Source organism: Coptis chinensis, chromosome 5, assembly GCF_015680905.1.
Source record: "Coptis chinensis isolate HL-2020 chromosome 5, ASM1568090v1, whole genome shotgun sequence".
Lineage (NCBI taxonomy): Eukaryota > Viridiplantae > Streptophyta > Magnoliopsida > Ranunculales > Ranunculaceae > Coptis > Coptis chinensis.
In genome coordinates this window covers 19,092,787-19,116,635 of record NC_141460.1, presented here as the reverse complement: position 1 = coordinate 19,116,635, position 23,849 = coordinate 19,092,787, and the positions used below count along the sequence as shown (strand labels likewise).

At 38.9% G+C, this 23,849-nt stretch overlaps 1 protein-coding gene and 1 pseudogene across 1 annotated transcript; both read right to left on the bottom strand.

Moving 5' to 3' along the window:
- Positions 1-349: 349 nt before the first annotated feature.
- On the bottom strand, positions 350-862 carry LOC147496995 (uncharacterized). Its single transcript, XM_086562721.1, has one exon. It carries the CDS (start codon positions 860-862, stop codon positions 350-352), a length of 513 nt encoding a protein of 170 aa, XP_086418847.1.
- A 14,537-nt stretch (positions 863-15,399) lies between these two features.
- LOC147496994 (putative polyamine transporter At3g19553 pseudogene) lies at positions 15,400-17,342 on the bottom strand (annotated as a pseudogene).
- Positions 17,343-23,849: the final 6,507 nt, after the last annotated feature.

The following is a 23,849-nucleotide window of genomic DNA, read 5'->3' as shown; positions in this document are numbered from 1 at the left end:
TTTTGGCTTTAATGTTCCTAAATTACTTTTTTTTTTTACTAAAAGGTAATTGATTAATAATAAAAGAATAAGTGTTACATGGAAATGAAAATTAATTAGAAAAGAGTAGCTAAGGAAAGGTAACAACAACAAATGTGTATCTTTCCTAGTACAAGAGACTTTAGTTGAGAAATCTGAAATAGATAGTATAGTGGTTCTCTAAATTCTTCATGAAAGGAGGTCTAGAGTCCCACCACATACTTTCTCCTTGAAGAAGAGCAGCTCCATGTCGCGCACAGCTATCAGCTCCCAAGTTAGTCTCTCTCCATATTGAAGTGACATTGATCCATGCAGCTGCATCCTCCATCCTTCACCACATATGCTTGAATCTCCAATGCACAGTATTATTCTGGAAAGCTTTAACCACCGAGGAGGAATCACATTCCACCCATATATATCTCCAACCCATTTCCAAAGCTTTTTTAATGGCTTGCACAATTGCCATGGTTTCAACCAAGTAGTTAGTCGTTATGCCCATTCCACCTGCTGCTGCACCAAGAAAATTCCCCTTATAATTTCTGAGGACCAAACCCCATCCCGACCTCCCTGGATTTCCCCTCGAGCATCCGTCAATGTTAATCTTAAGAATTCCCGGAGTAGGTAAGAGCCAATAACATTCAAAGATTTTGGGGGATTTGCAGAGTTTGTGTTGAAGATTAAAGCATTTCAGTACCTTGAGATCATGTACTGAATTCTCTATTTGACCTGATGACTTGTGGTGGGCTCTTATTGTTGCTCTCCTGATAAAAAAGGTCACTTTCTTGAAACTTGACTCCTTAGCATCATACAACACCTTGTTCCTATTCTTCCAGAGGTTTACCATGGCTGTCAAAGAGCATTCTTTCCACATGTCCAATATCAGTGAACTATAGTGCTTACTCTGTTGTTGCACATCATTAAAAGATTCCAGCTCATTCTAAATGTTGAAGATTTCCCTTGCATATCTCCATACTTTCTTAGCGAAAGAGCATTGGAGTAGGACATGAGCCAGAGATCCCGCTTGGTTTAGACAAATGCAACATCGTGAGGCGAGCTGAATTTTCCTTCGCTGTAGCTGATCATCAGTATGAGCTGCCCCATGTGTAAGCTTCCATGCGATTCCTTGTGTTCTGGGAATGACTTTAGTATTCTAAATGAATGGACACCATGGTGGTTTGGCGACTTTTTTCATGATTGCTTCATGTGCCACTAACACTGTGAATTGCCCTGTAGTAGAAGCTATCCAGATTTTGGAATCTTCTTTAGAGCTATTCGGCTGTGGTATTGAAGAAATTTCAATTCCAAACTGCTGTAGTACTTGAGTCATTTCAGTAGAGAACTACCATCTATCATCTTGAATATATTCACAGAGTCTTGATTGAAATTTCATGATTTCCTTTCTTTCCTCTTGGAAATACTCACAAATTGGCTTTTGCATTAACTAATTCTCCCTCCAAAGATTAATAGATTCTCCATTACCAACCACCCGTCCATGTAGAGGGGACATTTCGGTAAAAGCCCATTTGATTCCTTTCCAGACTGTTGAGGTTTTGTAGTTGGACCATCCACCAGCTCTATTTATATATTTACCTCTCATGAACATTGACCAATCCCCTTCCTCTGTGAGCAAGCACCAGGCTTATTTCATAAGCATAGAGAGGTTAATATCTTTGAGTTGCCTGATCCCTAAACCTCTTTCTTCAATTGGTTTGCATGATTTATCCCAAGAGACCGTGATTTCCTTCCTTTCCGCTGGATTGCCACTCCATATAAAGTTCCAGATAATGGTTTCACATTCTTTTATCACTGAGATTGGCCATTTGTAAATGGCCATGTTGTGAACAGGGATACTGTTGAGAACCTGTCTTGCCAACACGGCCCTTCCTCTGAATGATAGCAGTTTCCCAGCCCACCCTGAGACTCTTTTTCTGATTTTATCCACCAAAGGAGTTAGAGTCGTTTTAGTTACTTTCCCCTTGATGAGAGGTACCCCAAGATATTTTTCTAGTAGGGTACCTTCATTGATGTTCAGAGTCCCTTGAATAAGGGCATTTCTTTTATTGTTCATAGGACTGAGAAAGAGCTTGTATTTGTCCTTGTTGATGAGCTGTCCAGAGGAGTCCTGATAACTGTTCAAAGTCTTAACTAGTTGCTTGATGCATTTCAAGTGAGCATTGCTGAATAAGAACACATCATCCGCAAACATAAGATGCGAAGGGCTACAATATTTCACATTCACCACCATTAAAAGTAGCTTCTTCTCATGAACCAGTTGGCTGATATTTCTACTTAAACAATCTTCGGCCAGAGCAAATAACATGGGAGAGAGGGGGTCACCCTACTTAAGACCTCTTTATGCTGTAAAATAACCTTGGGGGACTCCATTGAGCATGATAAATAAAGAATTGGTTGCAAATGCACCTTTAAGCCATTATATCCATGTCTCGCAGAATCCCAATTACTAGAGTACTGCCCATAAGAATTCTCAATCCATTGTGTCAAAGGTTTGAGAGATATCAATCTTTATGGCAATGCTACCTTTGTGTCTGGGAGTTTGAAGTTCACTGATTAGTTTCAAGGCTAAACCAATAGCTTGCTGTGAGTTTCTGTTCGGAATGAATCCATATTGCTCCTTACTGATAATCCGTTCTGCCAGTGGACTTAATCTTGTAGCAAGAAGCTTAGTGATCACCTTGTAAACAAAATTAGAAAGGCATATAGGTCTATATTTATTCACCTGATTTGCATTTTTTTCTTTTGGAATTAAAACTATGAAGTTAGAATTAAAACCAATGGGTAATCTAAACCTCATGAAAAAATAGCTTATCGCCCTTACTAGATCATGTTCCACTATGTCCCAGCAGTGATGGAAGAAGAACCTAGTGAAGCCGTCTGGCCCTGGAGAACTATCTGCATTAAGATGAAAAATTGCTGCTTTGACTTCTTGAGCTATTAGCAGTGCTGAAAGAGATACATTGTCTGTTTCAGAGATGAGTTGAGGCATTGTGTGAATAAGGTCCCAGTTGATGTCATGCTCAACTTTTTTGAATTTCTCTGAATAATGTTTGACCAAGAATTCTCCAATCTCTTTTTGAGAGTCCATAGTAATCCCTTCATTATTTTTCATTTCGGTGATCATTGATTTACTTCTATTGAGACTGGCTTGGGCATGCATGAAAGAATTTCGTACTTCTATCATAATCGTTATCCCATTTTGATCTCGATTTCTGCCTCCAAAATCGTTGTTCTTGCTCCAGCAACCCCTCCACTTTGTTTTCTTGATCCAGCATTTGCATAGTGAAAACCTCGGACATGTTTCCTTGATCAAATTGTTCTTGCATCTGTTCTAGTATCCGTGATTCCTCTTCCACCTTAGCTTTGATGTTGCCATATACTTCTATGTTCCATCTCTTCAGAGCCCCTTTTAATCTCTTCAACTTTTGGGTCAGAACAAAAATCGAGTGTCCTAGGATAGGAGCTTCCCAACTCTGTTGGACAAACGTCTCTGAAGGAAGGATAAGAACACCACATATTAAAGAATTTGAATGGTATATTCTTGGGTTTCGAAATATCTATGCTGCACCCCACTAAAGGAGAATGATCCGAACAAACTTTGTTGCAAGCTTTGTAGTTCCATCCTGGGTATTTGGAACTCCATAGAACATTACAAAACATTCTATCCAGTTTTCCCACAATTTTAAATCTCCCCACCTGTTTATTCCACCATGTGTGGTGAAATCCATTGCAAGGGACTTCCATAAGATGGGAATTACTAACACATTCTCGAAAGTCATTCATGACCGCTGCTGATGGTCTGTTACCCCCTTCCTTTTTAGAGTAACTCAAATAATCATTGAAGTCCCCTAGTAAGACCCATAGGATATTAGCAATACTGATATGCTGTAATTCTGCCTATAGTTGCCTCCTTTGTATATATATACAATGGGCATGGATTATTGTGATAAGAGCACCCTTTACCTCCACTGTGAGATGTTGCTATGAGCAATGTAAGAGGTTAGGAGGAGTGATAGATGACTTCCAAAACAGCCATAGATTAGGAACCTGACTTTGTTCTGAGTTATGATGAAAATTTGTACTCAGTCCTTGTGATTGGAGAAAAGACATAGACATATCCTGAGGATTGATCTTTGGTTTAGCTATGCTAAAAATATTAGGATCCCATTTATTGATTAACTTCGATAATCGATTCTGCATTTTGTCATTTCCGAAACCTCTAATATTCCAAAAGATGCACCTCATTGCGAATATTGGAGTTTTATTGAATAGAAAGGTTTAACACCTTTAATTCACCCTCTTTCCAATCCTTGACCTTGATCTGGACCTAGTGGATGGGGGAGTCAGCTACTGAAGCTGCCACTATGGTTTCAATCCACTGTTGGTATTATGTCCTTGTCCTTCCCGAGTAGCTGACATTGGACCTTCAACGTTTTTACCTTGTTCCTCTAGTTCCACTTCCTCTGTCGAATCTGCCCATCTGGAAGGTGCTGAGATTTCTAGATCCAGGGGTCTCTCTTCCTCATGAGTGGTCAAGGCCCCTATATATTTTAGAATTTTTTCCGCTTATGAGTCTGCAAGTTTCTTCCCAGGAGAGACTTCCGGAGCCAAAATACTTGAGCTACTACTAATGGATGTAGGACTCATAGTAGCAATTGTCTCTTCTTCAATCTCAGCCAAGCTTTTCTCAGTAGAAGTATCATTCACTCGAGAGGGTGAACTTTTGCCTGTGTTAATGAGGATGTGTGCTTCTGTCGCTGTATGAACCCGATTCATACCCTCTAATCTTGGATGTCCCTTCACTATCCGTTCTTCCTCCGTCCTTTCACTGCCCTCCATTTCTTTCCCCCCCCCCCCTTTTCCTCTCTCTCCTCATCCCCCTTTAAGTCAAAGTTACTGGGCCCTTTCTCTTTGGGCCCATCTCTTGGGCCCAATACCATCCGAGGCCCACTTGTCTCTCTAATGCTCCTCTTAGTTGTGATGTTCGTGGTCATGAATATGGCTCACACAGATGCCCCCTCTCGGGTCTGTCGATGAAGACGGCGGACCCGAGAAGAACTTGACTGGTAGCACTCCAAAACTCAAACAAATATACCTAAGACGTGACCTTTCTAGAAAAAATTTGGCAACATCTCTTCTGAATTTTCAGCATTTCATAAACCTAATAACCTTATAGCGCCACTCATTCTCATCTTGCAATTCCTGCATCTGCCTATTTGTAACCGACATATGTAAGGGTCCAACATTGAACATATCCCCCATATCACACCAAGCACACTCCAGCATATGCATGTGGTTGGGAAATAAAACAACAATCCACATCTTAAACATAAAACTCTACGAGGTGGGTACCTATGTAGGGAAGCCACTCGGCTACCAGACTCAAAATATACTAGGTTCCATATATATTCAACGCCACAAATAAAATTTATCAATAGCCATGAACAACCTAACACCCTAGCTATAAAAGCCATAAACAACAAGTTGTAAACTCCTGTACATACCGTACCATTAGAATATGAAACGGGATGATTGATAAACCACAATAAACAACCCATCATCTATGCTGGCTCCATCCTTTGGGCGGTGATGGTAGGTATAGAGAGTTGTGGTCCACGAATCCGGAACCCCACCTAACACAAAGAGCCGCTGCCCTGGAGATGATGGAGGCAGCTCAGTTTGCCCCCAAGTTGAACTCGGACCTCATCGTCCACGGTGGATGATAAGAGCTCAAAACTGTAGTTTTAACCCCTTAACAATCGTACTTTTAGACCAATTATGTGAATAATAAGTAAGAGTTAATACTGATTACGTGTTTTTATGCATTTCAGGCTTCAAAGTCCATTATGTGCAGAAATGTGCCACTTTAGCGAGATAAAGGAGTAAAGGTCGGTTGCTAAGGAGTTCTGTGATTAAAGGCCAATTTCCAAGAAGACAAAGCCTCTGTAAAGCCCGGTCAAAAGATGAAAAGTCAAAGTCCACGCGGCGTAAACAAAATTGCACAAAGTCAACAGAACTTCCAAAGACCATATCTTTGGACTCAGACCTCGGAATTGGGCATACCTTACGTCAAAACGACCGGCTCGGAAAGAGCTTTCCAATGGTCTAAGCCTTAGCCCAATCAGAGGAGCAGAAGTGGACAAAAATTATGTCGAAGTCAACTGTAGCTGAAGAGGCCTTTTTGGACTAAAAGTATTGGGTTTTGGGCCTGATTCTCTTGCCCAAAACGTGGCTCCAAGCCCATGCACAATTTTTGGATCTGAACATATAAAAACAAAAGCTTAGCTCTTTGTTAATGGTAGATAGTTAGGTTAGAAAATAAGTTAGGTTAGGAAGCTAATGTTAATGGAGTTTAGGGTTAGAAAAAGATAGATCTAGAATAATTTTTAGATCTAGAATTAAATCTCCATTTTAATTAGTTTTCATTTCCCTTGTTTTAATTTAAAGTATTAAAATATTGTTATTGCTTCATTAGATAAATAAAGTAGTTTATTATTGATCAAATTCGATTTTGTCATTTATCTATTACTTAAATCTAATTTCATTTCTTGGTTGTTAGTCATTTCGTAGTTATTGATGTTGGGTTGGATTATTGTTTAGTTAAATTTCATAAAATTAGAATCTTTAGATTATGTTGTATTCAATTTCATATAGAAATGATAGTATAATGATATTAGAAATTTCACATCACACACTACTCTCATTGTTCACCATTGTTCATTGTATCGAGTAGTTGAATTCTAATTAAGTCTTGAGGGTTTAAGAGTGGAACGAATCCTGACTTTAATATATTACTTCGTTATTGAGAGTAGGAATATTGATATAAACACGTATTTACGTAAATTGATTATTTGTGTTTACGCATAGATAGTTAGAATCGAAAAATCACTTTTATCCCAAATGGCTGCCATCTTAGTCTCGTTCATGACAAGAATTCAATTGCTTGAATCCAAGGGCAATCCCCATTCTCTACCCACCCACCCTTTTAATTTTTCATTCTTATTTCTTGAATTTTCGAACTGCTTCAATCGCTTCAGTTTAGGCATAGGATTCACATTCACAGAAAAAACACTGCGGTGAAGGTATTTCTAAATTTTCGAAAATTCTGAAAATTTTCATAAATAATAATTAATGTGTTGTTGATTTACTGGAATATTTTCAGATTTTTCAAAGTTGTTTTACCTTGTGAAAAAAATACGATCTTTACAGTGCTGCATTTCAGTTTTCACACCGTATATTCTTGAAAAACAGGCGAGTAAGGTTACTTAGGGAGTTCTAAAAATTCTATAATTTTTACAGGAGTATCTATCCTAAGTCAGGAGTTTGTAGTAAAAATTTTACGAGTTTTTTATTTGTTTTGACCACCGAAATAGTAGAGTGTTTCCAGTGTGTTTCTGCAGTGTTGCAAACACTTATCATCTGGAACACCAGCCGATAAGGAGAGGTTGTAGAACTCCAATTGCTCTAAAAGTTTTACAGGAACAAGAAGGATCTGTCAGGAGTCTCCAGTAAAAATTTGGAAATTTTTGGCTTTGTTTTGCTGGGTTAACCATTCGGTTGTTTGTATTGTATCCGAAAACTGTTTTGCAAACTTTGCAGGGCAGTAGAGGGAGTTTCATAGCTCCGATTGATCTGAAATTTTACAGGCTACTTGATAGATGTCTTAGCAAATTACTGTAAAAATTTCAAACTTTTTGGAGTACGATAAAAGGCCTAAAACTTGAAAACCCTGGAGCGCGACCCGCGCCCAAAACACTGGACATTCGACAAAACAGAGGGCACCCGCGCCCTCGAAGGAAAATTCAGTGTGAACAGCCCAATTTTCATAGGTAAATGCAAATTTTTATTTCTTCAAGTTACTCAGTGTTTCTAACTTATTAAATACACTGAGATCGAGTATACAAGACGCTATTCAAACGTGTAGCAAGGAGGCATTCAGGTACTCCTTCTTCCACTCCTCGCCTCTTCTGTCAGAGGAGTTTTAATTCTAATATAATCAGGCTTGTTTTTCGTAGAAATAAATACAACACGCCTATCTAGAATTTCACACACTACACTTGCATCAATGGCTAAAGAACAAGAGACTCCTCTCTCTGATTTTTATAAAGCCCTAAACGATGGCCCTAAGTCGTGCATCGTTCTTGCAGACCTAGTGGGGGATTTCCAAATCCCCCCAAATATTTTTAATTTGTTACCCGTTTTTCATGGTTTAGACCATGAAAAACCTTATCAGCACATGCGTAGGGTTGAACAAGTCATAACAACATTCCATCATCCTACGGTTGGTGCGGAACAAATTAAACTGAGGGTATTCCCTTTCACCTTAGCCGATAAGGCGGCGTCTTGGTTAACTGCCCAAACGCCAAACTCTATGGACTCATGGGCTCAACTTGTTCAATTGTTCATGGAACAATTTTACCCACCATTAAAGACAGATGAAATGCTTCACAAGATTCATTTCTTCAGCCAGAATCCTCATGAATCCTTTTCAGAGGCCTGGAATCGTTTCACTGATCTTCTCATTGAATGCCCGCATCATAATCTTGCGAAAGACACGCTTGTTCGTGCTTTCTTCAAAGGGCTTTCACATTATCATAAGGAGGTTCTAGATATCAAGACTGGGGGTAGTTTTCTTAGTAAAGGAGCCTTGGAGGCTTATAAATTCTTAGAAGATCAATCTAAGAAGAACAACAATTGGGGAGATAACGATTCCTCCCGCTCCTCTCCTTTTTCTCTTGAGGTTAAACATGATCCCGAGCTTAAAACTCTTATCGATGCCCTCACTAAAAAGGTAGATGCCATCTTTGTTCAACAACAACCCACTCCAGTCATGAACCTTTACTCTACTCGTTGTAATATCTGTCGTAGTCTTGAGCATTCCGACTTCTATTGTCCTCTTGTCTATGCACAAACACCACCACAACCATCACACTTCAACCAGTTAACTCAACATCAAGGACAAGGGAACTTAGGTGACCAGAATAGAGGTTTAGTATCCATAACCCAAAACTATCAACATCAAGACATGAACGCTCAACAAGCTTTAATTCCAATACAACCATCTACAAACAAAGTAGTAGTGACCTTGTTGGAGAAACAAAATCAAATTATGCAACAAAACTCCAACTTGATGAAAGATCAGCATGATCAAAACTCTAATATGATGAAACAAACGATGCAAATGATGCAATCTTTGCGCCAAAAGGTTATTGACATGTCTTCTAACCAAAATAATAACCCAACCGGCGTGTTTCCAAGTCAAGCAGTGCCTAATCCTAAGTTAACGAACACCGCCTTCGAAATAAAAAGTATTCAGTGTAATGGTAATATAAACCAAGGGGACCTACAGGTGATCACTACCCTTCGTTCGGGGAGAGTAGTTGATAACCAAGTGACTATGCCTAAAGATCACCCAAGAAACTATAAATGATACCATACCAAATACGGTCATAGAAATTGAAGACCCTACACCTGTAGAGGTTCCAATATGGAAACCTATTTGGAAAGTGATAAAAGATAAAGCAACGGTTAACAAATATGTTCCCCCTCATATTAGGTATAGGGATAAAACACCGCATGAACAACTAGATTTTCATGTAGAAGGTGAAGTTAAGTCTATTGAGAGTTTTGTATATCACAGTAGTGCTTCCGACGATGTCGTCCCTACACTAGTACATATCCCTCTTATGGAAGAAGACAAAGATCACAATTTTGAATCTTTGAACATAACTGAACTAGAGAAAGAATTTTCAACCCTACCTTCTGACCATAGAAGAGATGGACTAAACCTCACAATAGACGAGATAGATGAATTCCTCAAAGATGGAGATGAATACCATAATTATATGGATCACGAACAACCTAGATGAGGAATTCGACGAGTTTCTAAGAGCTGTGATGATCCACCTTCTCAAGCACTACCTAGAGCACCACCCTACCACCATCCACCTGAGTTAATCCCTCATAAAATCCAATCATTCTTCCCACCCTTTTCTTCTAACACTTATCCACATTCCAACTATTTTCCAAAACCATTCATTTACTCACGATCATTCACTTGACACCTTCTTATTCAACTAAGTTCAGGTCAGAGAGAAAGTTTTGGAGTTTAATTCTGTTTGGTGGTGCATTCCATGTTAAATATTTATGGAAAGATCCACAATTGTTTAGATTATTGATATATGGGAAACTGCATGTAAATACATATATATCACTTTTAAGTCTAGGGAATCGACTTTAAAAAGACCTTACGTTTTAAAACAAATTTTACAAACCTGTTTTCAAAAATTTGTTTGGGGTAAAGTGTTTGGTTTTTCCATGCTTGATCACTAAACTTCCTATTCTCATCCCCACCTCGCTCCCTTTAAGAGTAGCTAGATTTCTCCTTGTTTGTTGTTTTGATGTTGTTTTTATTATTTTTAGTAGATAGGATGTTACGTTGTTAAATTCCGTAGTTAACTTTGAATTTGGTAGTTAAATGTTGTTTGAATTTGAATTTTAATATAATGTTGTTCTTTTCAAATTGTGCATGGATTTTATTGTTAATCCCACATTCCCGAATTGTTTGGGGGTGGTATTATTTATTCTATCATGATTTGTAGAAGATCCTCCATTTTAGAGTTTGTTTTGGAGTGAAGGTTGAGAATATTGTCGTCATTGGCATACCTATGATTAGATGTGGTTGTAGGATGAAATCTAAGAGAGTTTAAAACTTACTAGTCTAAATCCAGTATAAAAGATATTAGGGTTGTTATAGAATCAAGAATATGAGTTGTTTCCGTTTTCGGGTTGGAAATTTTATTGTTTCCTGAAATTGCCTTAAAGCTTTTGGCAACCTACCGATTCGTTTTAACAATTCAAAACCTATAAAAACTTCATTCATTCTACACTCACAACCCACACTACACCTAACTTCCATCTCTCACCTTTCACTCCCACGTTTCCCACGTTTCGTCTCATTTTTCGATCTTCAAGACTCGGAGCAAGCGCTTGAGGAGCGCCTTCAGCTTTCCCACATTTGTCGAAATTTTGTACAGAGGCGCGCGCTTTTCAGCGTAAGGTGGCGGCGACTTCGGCCAAACACTGGAATTCCAAAACCTCGAGCGCGACCCCCTGACTTGAGTATGACTCGGCGCCAAACACCGTGTAACTCCAAAACCTCGAGAGCGACCAGCCAAGTGGAAGCGCACCTGCTACCGCCTTTTGTGAACACGGAAAATTCCAGTTTTCTGCGGGTTGTTCCCGGGTGATTTGCAGCTGTTCCAGAGCGTAGTGTTGAGATGACATCTCCTACAATAATACCGAAACAGTCTTTCAAAGATTTGTTTCAAAGCACTACTTATGGTGCTTGGTTTCGCGAGGTGATCACACACGTAGGCTGGGAACCGCTTATGGTTCTTGCTAGTATTTGTTCTTGGACTTGCCATGCCCGCTGAAATACAAGACCCATGATGCTATTAGGTAGATAATATGCATGTCTACACTTATGACTTTTTGCATGAGGCTTATGGGGCAGGCATTTTCCGTATCGGGGACCAACCCGAATATAACGTCGCCCTTGGTAGCCTGTCCATGAACATAGGAACTGTTATGTTTTGGATCATGCTAAACATTTTAGGGGAATGGCGTTTTTTCTTCTATGAATGATGCCACTTGCAGCGTCTTCCTTGCTTTAGCCACGGGACGTATGTGCCATGACCTTCCCAGAACCTTGATGTCTAGTTTAGCATGAGCCCATAGCATGAGGCATAAGTAACTTCTTATGCCTGTTTTTAGTTGCCGTATTATGCTATGTTTCTTTTCTTTCCTATTTTTGTGCCCGCTTCACGATTGGGTTGGGGTCGAAATTGTGAGACCCACCAATTGTATTATCCGATCTTTCCGTGCAATGACTTGGCAAGGGTGGAGGATACAACCTCATCGAGGTTGCACCTTACACCCCATCCCACCAAGTGGCGCTTAACAAAGTTAGCATCCGTAGATGATAAATGGCGGCAAGCTTGGAAAATTATAATGGCATGGCAAGATCTTGAAGGAACCTCACTTCTTTATAGAAGGAAGGATGACGAAAAACGCCAGAGTGGAGGTAAGCTTTTAGTTTCAGTTAGTGTCCGCTATGTCCCAAGCAATTTAATTGCTTAACCCCATAATGGGCTTTAACTCTTATAGAGTTCGCGTCGGTTTTTATTTCCTATATTTGTATGTTCTAACCTTGTTTTGCGGATGTTCCAGAATTTCACGCGTTTCCATGGTATTTTTCTACCCTCTTTATTTAAATGCTTTGAGGACAAAGCATGCTTCTTGTTTTAGGGGGCATAGAAACATGTGTAATTAAGGCATCCGTTAGGATATAGATATGTATAATATGCATTTGTTTTCAAGTTAAAAATTTCAAAAATATAAATAAATAAGTTTATGCTATACACTTAGGAATATTGGTATTGTTTTCTTTCTCTATGCTCTTAACAATCTAGAAGTCTCAATGTAGCTTTTGCATCGAATAATTGTTAGAAACTTAGGTTAATATGTACGTAATAATCTTTGCATCTATCTATAAATATATTACATGAGTATCTATGATTGTTAGCGATAAGTTTCTCAAATCTAGGCTAGAGTACTTATTCTACAAATCCTGTGAGAATATAGCCTAAAGCCTTATATGAGCGAAACATTTGAGAAATGACACAAGAGAGAAGTAAAATCCGGATAGAGAAATCACACGTCCACTTGCTTGATCACTATGCCATATCCTAAGCAAGAATTTAGGCCCTCTTTGGATCGATATAGCCATAAATTCAAACCTATGAATTATTTTCCACTAGTCACCCCTCTGAGCCTTTCTTTAGCCTTCCATAAACTACAATTTCTTTACCCTGTTACAAAAACAAAACAAAATAAAAAAATTCAACTTACCCAATCAAGAATAAGTCTGAGAATAGAATGAGTGAAGAAAGAAGAAAAGAAAAACCTGTGTAAACAAAAATTAGTTAGTTGCTTCAGAAAAAGAAAAGAAGTTTCCATCCAAGGAAAAGAAAAAAAGAGAAATAAATAAAAACTCCAAAAATAGAATAAAAGGGAGTCAAAAGCCAAAGAAAAGAAAAAGAAAAATATGGCTAAGGATGGAAACAAAGTACAGAAGAAAAAGAAAATAACAAGGTTTTCTCTAAGTTACATAATATGAAAACTCTATTATCTCAGACTTGTCCTTTTGAATATCCATTTTCTTCCTTCTTAAACCATCTCCTAATCCCCGCAACACCTAATAAAGACCTCTAGCTCAATTAGGAATAGGTTAGTATGATAGTAAGTGGCAGATGTGTTTGATCGACTCCGGCTTCCTTGTTTGTCATTGAGATTGTAAGGTAAAGTGTGCCCACCGCACAATCGGAGTAGCTTAAACTTGAGCGGAAAAATCAGAGTGGTTTTTGTCTTGACATTTATGTGAGGACCTACTTAAGGACGCTATTCCGAGTTTTCAGAAACGAACCTGCTAGACATTTCATAATATTACTCATAGTATATATATTTGTATCATAGATGATTGATTATTATGCATATATTAGTTTAGGTTTTTGACTTGGTTACTCTTTTTCAATTGCTAGTGAGATGTATAGATAGTTGAGACATGAATGAGGAACAATAGTTTTATTTCTTAGTCGTTGTAGTATAGATGAAGTTTGTGAGTACCTTCACTGGAAAACTCTCACGAGGCTATAACTCGTCCACTAGGGAATTCCTAGTGGTTTAAGGCCTTGTTGCATATGGTCAATGCAATCGCACTCAGTGAAACGAGAGTAGTTAGAACTCCATTTTTTGTCACTTATTCTAATTTCTCATATTTGCTTGAGGAGAAGCAAAATGCTGTTTGGGGGTGGTTTGATAAGAGCCCAAAACTGTAGTTTTAACCCCTTAACAATCGTACTTTTAGACCAATTATGTGAATAATAAGTAAGAGTTAATACTGACACGTGTTTTATGCATTTCGGGCTTCAAAGTCCATTATGTGCGAGAAATGTGTCACTTTAGCGAGATAAAGGAGCAAAGGTCGGTTGCTAAGGAGTTCTGTGATTAAAGGCCAATTTCCAAGAAGACAAAGCCTCAGAAAAGCCGGTCAAAAGATGAAAAGTCAAAGTCCACGCGGGCGTAAAAATAAAGGCACAAAGTCAACAGAACTTCCGAAGACCATATCTTTGGACTCAGACCTCGGAATTGGGCATACCTTACGACAAAACGACCGGCTTGAAAAGAGATTTCCAATAGTCTAAGCCTTAGCCCAATAAGAGGAGCAGAAGTGGACAAAAAGTCTGTCGAAGTCAACTGCAGCTGAAGAGGCCTTTTTGGACTAAAAGTATTGGGTTTTGGGCCTGATTCTCTGGCCCAAAATGTGGCTCCAAGCCCATGCACGATTTTTGGATCTGAACATATAAAAACAAAAGCTTAGCTCTTTGTTAATGGTAGATAGTTAGGTTAGAAAATAAGTTAGGTTAGGAAGCTAATGTTAATGGAGTTTAGGGTTAGAAAAAGATAGATCTAGAATAATTTTTAGATCTAGAATTAAATCTCCATTTTAATTAGTTTTCATTTCCCTTGTTTTAATTTAAAGTATTAAAATATTGTTATTGCTTCATTAGATAAATAAAGTAGTTTATTATTGATCAAATTCGATTTTGTCATTTATCTATTGCTTAGATCTAATTTCATTTCTTGGTTGTTAGTCATTTCGTAGTTATTGATGTTGGGTTGGATTATTGTTTAGTTAAATTTCATAAAATTAGAATCTTTAGATTATGTTGTATTCAATTTCATATAGAAATGATAGTATAATGATATTAGAAATTTCACATCACACACTACTCTCATTGTTCACCATTGTTCCTTGTGTCGAGTAGTTGAATTCTAATTAAGCCTTGAGGGTTTAAGAGTGGAACAAATCCTGACTCTAATATATTACTTCGTTATTGAGAGTAGGAATATTGATATAAACACGTATTTACGTAAATTGATTATTTGTGTTTACGCATAGATAGTTAGAATACGTAAAATCACTTTTATCAGTGGACTTACCCCTCCCGCTGCCATAGAGATGTTGAGGGTAGCTTAGTTTGTCCCAGAATTGACTATGGAGATGTTGGAGGCCGCTGAGTTTGCCCGGGCAACTCAGCTTGCCCCCAAGTTGACCGTGGAGATGTTGGAGGCCGCTGAGTTTGCCCGGGCCACTCAGCTTGCCCCCAAGTTGACCGTGGAGATGTTGGAGGCCGTTGAGTTTGCCAGGGCCACTCAGCTTTCCCCCAAGTTGACCTTGGAGATGTTGGAGGCCGCTGAGTTTGCCCGGGCCACTCAGCTTGCCCCCAAGTTGACACTGGAGATGTTGGAGGCCGCTGAGTTTACCCGGGCCACTCAGCTTGCCCCCAAGTTGACAATGGAGATGTAATTCCGCTCGTACTTGTCTGATCTTGTAAGCTATGTAACTGCACACTACACAAAAGGCATAAAAGTACCATAGTATATGAAGCTACGTAATTCTCAAACCATTCTCCCACTTGTTGTCATGAAAGGCAAAGAAAAAAATAAGCAAAGTCAGGAACACATCATAAAGATAAATCGAGAAACATCGAGAGGACGTGCTGTTTCGTATTGCTTAAGCTAGGAGGGGAACAAGGCCTGAGTGGCTGCAAGCTGATAGGAGACATATGAAAGTAACATAGTTTAGCTTTGGACCCTCATTCTGCAAATCGTTGAATAACAAGAGTGCCTCCCTACCACGACCATGAATTCCATACCCAGCTATCATAGCATTCCACGAGATGATATCACGCTTTGGCATCCTGTTAAAAACCTCCCTTGCAAAATCTATCCTACCATACTTTGAGTACATATCAATAAATGCTTTACAAATTGAGGTATCTATTACAAACCCACAAACATTCAAATAGTCGTGACTGCATCTTCCATGCTGCGGAGTAGTAAAAAGGGCAGTGAACATGACAGCAATAATAGCCATCGGCTCCCACTCTGCTATCTCGAACTGATCCACCACTCTAATCATTTCGAACTTGAAGCGCCATTGTTGCATTTCCAGCCAATGTTTCTCTCATCCAAGCAATTCATCAACCACTCACTCTGACACTTTGAAGATCGAGCAATTGTAACCCCAAACGTCTATAATGGAACTTTGTAGGGTCTATGAAGTTCAGGTCTCTTTATTCTCAATTTAATGAACGCGGCAAACTCAAGTAGCATACCAATTGAATAGAGGAAATTAAAAAATTCTATAATTTCTTGAAAGCTCATCCATGATAAGAAGATGACCCCAGTCGCAGAACACAGGATGCTGATGGTGGGGTATTTTGATCTTAAAGCAAAGATAACTGGGAGCATTCCCATCTCACTCATCCCAAGAAGCTGGAAGGCGTCACTACTCATCTCTGCCTCAAATAACCACAAGTTAGACATTGCTACAGCTGCTTGGATCCACCTCTTAAGCCAGAATCCACCTACTAACATCCCTACTTCCGCAAAATAACTATCACTCCACTCAGTCGCTCCAGTGTCCAAAGCTCCAGGGCCTGCTAGGAGTGGAATCAAATATGATAAAACCACCAAAACCACAACCCCAAGAAAGGCTTTTGGAAATATCTAGCTTGGATTTTGTACCTCCCCTGTCAATGTACTTGCTTTATCCCAGTAATTTAAGTTCTAAAACATACTATTAAAGTATCCCCTCCAATCCCTCTTATTGAAATCAATGACTACCCATTTTTTAGGACTTATTCGAGGAATTGAAAGAAGTCCCATTACTAAAAATGGCAAAAGTGAGAAGGTGGCAAGGGAAACAACTGTAACCCAACAATATTGAGTCCTCTATAATTCAAATATGTCAAAGACACAGTAAGTCCCAACAAAGCTAGAATTCGAGCAATCAACCGGTTGAAAATTGGGAAAGAACGTTTCAAGTAATCTAGAAACAAAATGTGGTAAAGTGCATTATCCAGAACTCCACCGAACCACCTCCAGAATCCTTCCTAAAAACCCTAAAAGGGCCCAAACGCTGCTGAAATCCAGAGAACATACCCGCCATTTTTGGAAATCTTGTAGCACGTTCGCTATAACTAAGGCTTCTGGAACACTCCAAAGTAGAGGAAAAATTAAAAAACCAAGCAACGATAAAAGGGGACCCCCTCCTGCCTTGACTGAATCTTCAACCCCAAAAGGTCCTCCAGAGACTTCATAGAAGATAAGAGCAATAAGGGGTTTGCTTTCATAGTGGTTTCCTGGGCATTAGAAGTTCCATTCAGTTCTTTTTCACCCATGAAACAAAACCTCCAAATCAACTAGCATAGTGCAACACGGTGAGGATGGACCGCAGGTTGCAGATACCGAATAGGAACGAACCAGCAGAACTGGAATGGGTTGAGCCCGACCCATTTCACCTTCTTGTCCACCCATTTTTGGTCCAAGCAAATCCAAAAATTTCTGCCATACATAGAATCTAAAAGTTTTTCTTAGATCCAAAACATACGAGACGCCGTGCGCTACTACCACTCTGCTATGTTATGCTATGCGTGATCTAATTTACTGGAACGAAACCAATAAACTTTCTCTCTATAATACTTATTAAACTTGCAACTTCTGGTTATCCTTCGATCCCCACAGACGGCGCCATTGTATGAACCCGATTCATACCTTCTAATCTTGGATGTCCCCTCACTGTTCGTCCTTCCTCCCTCCTTTCACTGCCTTCCATTTCTTTTCCTCTCTCTCCTCATCCCCCTTTAGGTCCAAGTCATTGGGCCTTTCTCTTTGGGCCCGTCTCTTGGGCCCAATACCATACGAGGCCTGCTTGTCTCTTTGGGCCCATCTATTGGGCCCAATACCATCTGAGGCCCACTTGTCTCTCTATCGCTCCTCTTACCTGTGATGTTCGTGGTCATGAATATGGCTCACAAACTGCACTATTATTCTCTGTGCTTTTCTCCAAGGGAAAGGTAGTCTCCTCCCTCACTGATTCTGCACTTCTCTCCTGGACTAGAGAATGAGTACCCTGATCCTTTTCTACTGCCTGAGCAGTTTCCCCTTCTTTGCTTGTCCTGCCATTTGATTCCAAAGCTTTCTCTGTAAAGTGCTCCTGCTCTTCTATGTTAATAATTTCCTCAACATCTAGACTCTCGAATCTATTATGAGTTTGAGCTTCCACAAAAGGTTCAGAGGGTTTTGGCCTCCATATTGTCTCCTCATGCTTTCTAGTTTCAACTTGGGTCTATTTCCGACCTCTTCTCATTCTAGGTTTCTCTCCTAGAGGGTCTACATCAGGTGTAAGGTCTACCATGACTTCCTTATCTTTGTTTTCTTTCCCCCTAGTAGTTTGTATATCTCTTTTGAGTTTCCTACATTTTGTAACCAGATGCCCTACAATTTTGCAGTGTGTACACATCTTTGGCAGCTTCCCTATCTCCACAGTTTGCCAAAACTTCACCATCTTGGTTTTGACATATATCTTATCAGGTATGGGTTCTGATAAATCCACATCCACCAGAATTTTTGCATAATAACCGTATTCTCAGTTAAATGTTTTCTCATCAATCTGCATTGGATACCCTATCCCTCGTGCAATGGACATAAGGGTTTCCGGTTCCTAGAATTCTTGTCCAAGTCCTGGAAATCGAAACCAAACTAAAGCATGAGACTGCCTCTGGCTATCCGGACAAAAGTTCGGTGTCCACTGACTTATTCTCATGGGACTTTTGTCAAAGTCCCAAGCTCCTTTCGCCCAAACCCTGTTAAGATCCTCAGCATTGGAAAAGCGCAGAAAAAGGTATCCTTTGCCTATGGGAGTTAAAAGCTACTCCCCAGAAGGTTGCCACATTTTCCTTGCAATCTCACGCACTTTTTCAATTGGTATTTTCTACAGATAAATTCGACCGACCAGACAGAATTTGCAGTAGAGCAAACCTTTCTCATATGCTTTTTTTGGGATTATAATAGCTCGATAGTCCCCCATCTTCTCTGGGGTTGGAAGCTCTTGAATTTCCACCTGTTGCTGTGTGGATTGTTGTACTGCCTCAACATAAGAAATTTTCCTGGTGTTGCTTTGTGTTGCAACCTGGTTTGTAGTATTTTGTTCCTTTCCAATGGCATGCCCCTGGGCAGTTTGTGAAGGAGCTTGACAAATTCTGCTACCATTGAACGGACACTCGAATTCATAACGGTCCATTCTTTGTTGTTCTTTTTAGAATTCAACACTGTTGGCAGTGGAGGATTTTACCTAAGAAGGAACAGGACATAAATAATGGAGAAATATATAATAGCTCCTTTTTCAAACTCAACACTGTTCTCAGTGGAGGATTTGACCGAAAAGGGAGAATTCCTTATGCTTTCCAGAACTTACACTGTTAGTCAGTGAAGGATTTTACCCGAAAAGGAAGGAATATGAGAGTTGAGAAGATAAGATGAATTTCGCCTGTCTTGTTTTAACTAAAAGCGGCAAAACATTTGAGCACTGGATCATAAAAGTAACTTAAGTTATCTTACATTCATTCACCCAACCTTTGGTCCCCATTACTCACTCACTATTTGGTCGCACTGAATGACAGAAACAATAACAGAAAAAGAGAAAACTACTAAGAATCATCACTATGATGAAAAATGATCCTCCCAATAGAATGAAAAAAATGTTTGAAATTAAGCGATTCAAATTGCGAACCATCCCATGGTTTGGCCTCCCTAGATCTTCCCAATTGTTTTGCAAGTAGGCAAATCTAGTGAAGAGGACTAACTCTATTTCTAGATAATCTAGTCTTTCCTCTCCTACTCTCTAGTTAGCCCTTGTTAAAGCCATTCCAACTAGATTGTAAGACAAAACTCGAAACAACTAGAAATCACCCACAGAAGGAAAAAAAATTTGAAATAAAAGGGCTCAAGTTGCCAACCATCCCATGGTTTGGCATGCCTATATAAGACGAAGCACGCTAAGCAACCATGAAAAGCAACCATAAGTTACCTTCACTCAATCACCATCTCCCTCTGCTTTGTTTCACATCTCTTCTTTATAGAGGAAAGACTACTCAGCGTCGAAGGTGAGATTGAAAGAAAAATGCTTATGTAAAAACAGAAAATAGGGAAATGAAATTAAAGACAGGAATTGTAAATGACATGAATAGAAAATCTATTCTAAAAAGAAGTGTAAAAGAAAGAAAAAGAAAATGCATACTTGCTCCATAGGGGTACACTACTCAAACTACGAGTAAAAGTGCTAACAATGAATATGCAAGGTATACGTGGACTTAAGGCTCTGGCATTTACAACCACACACTCCAAGTGGAGTGGTTTGGTTACCTTAATGATGCACTCTCATGGAATGCATCGAGAAAACATAATATGAATTTTTTATAGTTAGATATTCAAGACTATATATGGGGGGTCATTTTAGTCAGATTCCCCAAGACTATACATATGAGATAGATGATATGTTGTTAACTATATACTAATAGTCTAAACAGTTGGGGATATTTATAGAAAAACATAGTAGAGCATATACCCCCAAACAGAATGAAATGATGCATTTGGAGTGTACAATGCAGAATGATAAAAGAAAGCTTATGTAACACATCATGTAATTTATGTAGTAACCCATCATATTTGAATTATCCAAGAGAGTGTGAGTGTGGTAGTAGTTGTTCTTTATGAGGCTTAGATGATGCAACATATTGCAAACTGGGTTTTTCAACCACTTGGATAAAGGGATCATCGTATGCTCTTTTTCTGGCACTTCAATCAATGCAGGGCTCTTCTCAACTGGAATGATAGTCTCGGGAGTTTGTATGTTGGGCAAAGTCTCTTTACTGGGAAGGTTTAGAAAATTATAAAGGATTTCAAAGGCAATTGGCTTAAGTGCGAGCTTGAGGTTTCTTTGAAATGGTTTAGTGGTGTAGTCTTCAGAAATTTGTGGATTTATGATGAATGGAGGTTGGCTTTCGAGAGGTGTTAACTCAGGGGAATGATGGTTGGGTGGTGGTTCTTCATATGATCTCGAGGACTCAGAGAACTCTTCATCTAGCTTTGGCATTTCCACAAATTTGTGGTTCATATCGGCAATATTAAGGATGTCACAAATATATTCCATCGATAAGTCTTTAACGACCAAACTAAAATTAGATCTATTTTCCACTATATAATTTATATCTTCTTCTCCAGGCACTTTATTTTCTTTATCCTCTTTATCTAGAACTTTATAAATTTTCTCAATGTCATCGTCTAAGTTTGTTGAGCTACTTTCCAACACATGTTCTAGAGTTTCTTCTGCCAGAGTGTTCTCATCCATGGGTGTACTAAGACAAATAGGAGAAACTGTAACTTTAGGCATGTAATCACCATAAGAACTGGAATTCGCACGATAGTCAAGTGGATGGTGGTGTGGTTTTAATTGGTCATAAATATCAGGATGAGCTTTAGCAATTGGTTTTGTTATAGCAACACCTTATTCCTCTTGTTGGTTGGTTTTTGAACTGGTGGGAAGAACATTAGTCTCAGACGTGGTATTGATTGAAATAGATTGGAGAGAACAGAAGGTCTTTGCTATTTATTGTATTTGAATTGTTTGCTCGACCATTGCCTGATAAAGTTAATTTGTGATAGATGGTGAAGTTGGAAATGAATTTGACATGAATGGTCATGTGAATGTTAATGGGCTTTGCGTGAAACCACACTCTGACTGACCATATAGATACATGAATGGTGGTTGACTATCTTTGATGGAACTCCATGAATTGTTTGCATGATTAGAAAACTCTGGGTTGTATTGGGTACTAGGAAAATTTGAAAATTGAGGTTCATAATCGTAAGAATATTCCATAGGAGGCTCGAACTCGGTATATGATGTGCATTAAGATGCCCAATGATACGAACTACCACAGAAAGAACATGGTTCTGGGTTTGCATTGTAATTCCATGATGGTTGCAATGCATATTATTAAGCCATGTATGCTCAAAAAAGAATGATGCACAATCTGTAGAAATTCATTTGTGACCTTGAAGTTTTTGAAAAGTTTGCATGCAATGTATATAGATTAGAAACTATGCCCTGTTCGAATCGAATAGTTGGCACAAAACTGGGTTTTGGGAACTACATACGTCGAGGGAGAACACCGTTACTTCACCAGATGGTGTGCCACCAGGAATCTCACTCACGGTATTTCTGAGGGAGGGGAGTGAGTAAGGTGGTTAGTCTATGGGAATCTGGTAGCTCACTACTCTCTCTGTTTGTGCTAAATATTTGTCTAGATGGACGTGACTAGATTGGCTCTTCTTGATTGATTTTATCTTTTTAGTTAAGTCTATGTAACAAACAGTTCACACAACGTCCATTCTAAAGTGGGGCTTAATCCCACTTTTTGTTCTTTAGGGCTTGGGTTTAGCCTTAGCGTTAATGTAAAGACGAGACTGAAACGTAAATCACACAATCATGCACGCATGCTTAGTAATATACAAGTATCCTCTTACACTTTATAGTGAGGAGGTTTAGAAAGTACCACCCCAAGTGTGCGTACACGACCCTTGGGGTGAAGGCAACGTGGTGGGGTTGAAGAAGTGTTTGGTGTCTTGCGTGTCAACCCACCATTCGAGCTTTTCCTTATGGTTACAAGTTTAATCTATCTAAGACCCACAAGTCGGGTTGAAATATGGCAAAGCCAATAAGATACAATTGGTTGCCTTCGTGGGCCTAAAACAAAGTTGCCTTCGTGGGCTTAAAACTATGCAAGCGGTAAACACGAAAAATAACTACATTTAGCTAATTAATTATTCACTAATTATTACTTAAACAAAATATGTAAAATCTTGGAAAGTGTTCGTCAAAGATTGGAACTCCAACCCCCAAGTTGGGTTGAGATGTGCGAGCGTGATATTACACTACTCGCCTCGCAAATCCAACCGGTCCAAGTTAGTTGAATCCCCAACTCTTGGTAAGTAAACTTAAACCAAAAGACTAACCTTTCAAACTTAAACTATTTTGTATTTACCCTAATTTTTATTTTATTATTATTTTTAGACTAAAAAAATAAAAAATAAAAAACATAATAAAGATAATGTTAAAATATGATATTATCCTAAAAATCTAACATTTATCAAATAGTGAAAATAAACTAATTTTTTTCTGTTTTTTTTTTTTTTTTTTACTCAAACTTTACAAATCTATCTACTTTTTATCTACTAACAGTTAAATTAAAATAACTAGGGGAAATTATAGATCCCTTACATATGAAGATTCTGATCGAACATAATCTTTACTGGAGAAAATCAAGGTGCGACGCGGGTTAACGAGGTGCGGGCACGGGTGAATGAAGTGCGGGCGAGTGTCTTACGCGGGAGCGTGTCTAATAGGTGCGGAAGCATGTCTCACGCAGGCGCGTGGGTGACAGGTGAAGCACGGGTTAATTTGCTCCGTTTGCGCTCATTTTTCTCCAGCAATCTCCGGTGAATCCTCTCGAATCCGTTTGCTCAGAAGTGTACTGGAAATACATAAAAAAGAAACATCAGTAACGAAATAAAGGAAAAAAAATTTGAAAAATTTTAAAATAAGATTGAGAAGAAGAGTTCAAAGAGTGATTTTTTTGTCCATATTCCTCTTTCCATTTGGATCCATGACGGTGGCACCATTTGAAGTTGTTAGAATAGTGGGATTGGATTTTGTTGTTCATCTTAAATCCTTTGTTTGTAGGAATGGTTTGATGGTTTGAAAAATCTCTCTCTAAACCTTTCTACTCTTTCTTTAACTTGTTCTAAGTGATTACTAAATGTAAAACTCTTGTTTGTAAAAATGTAGA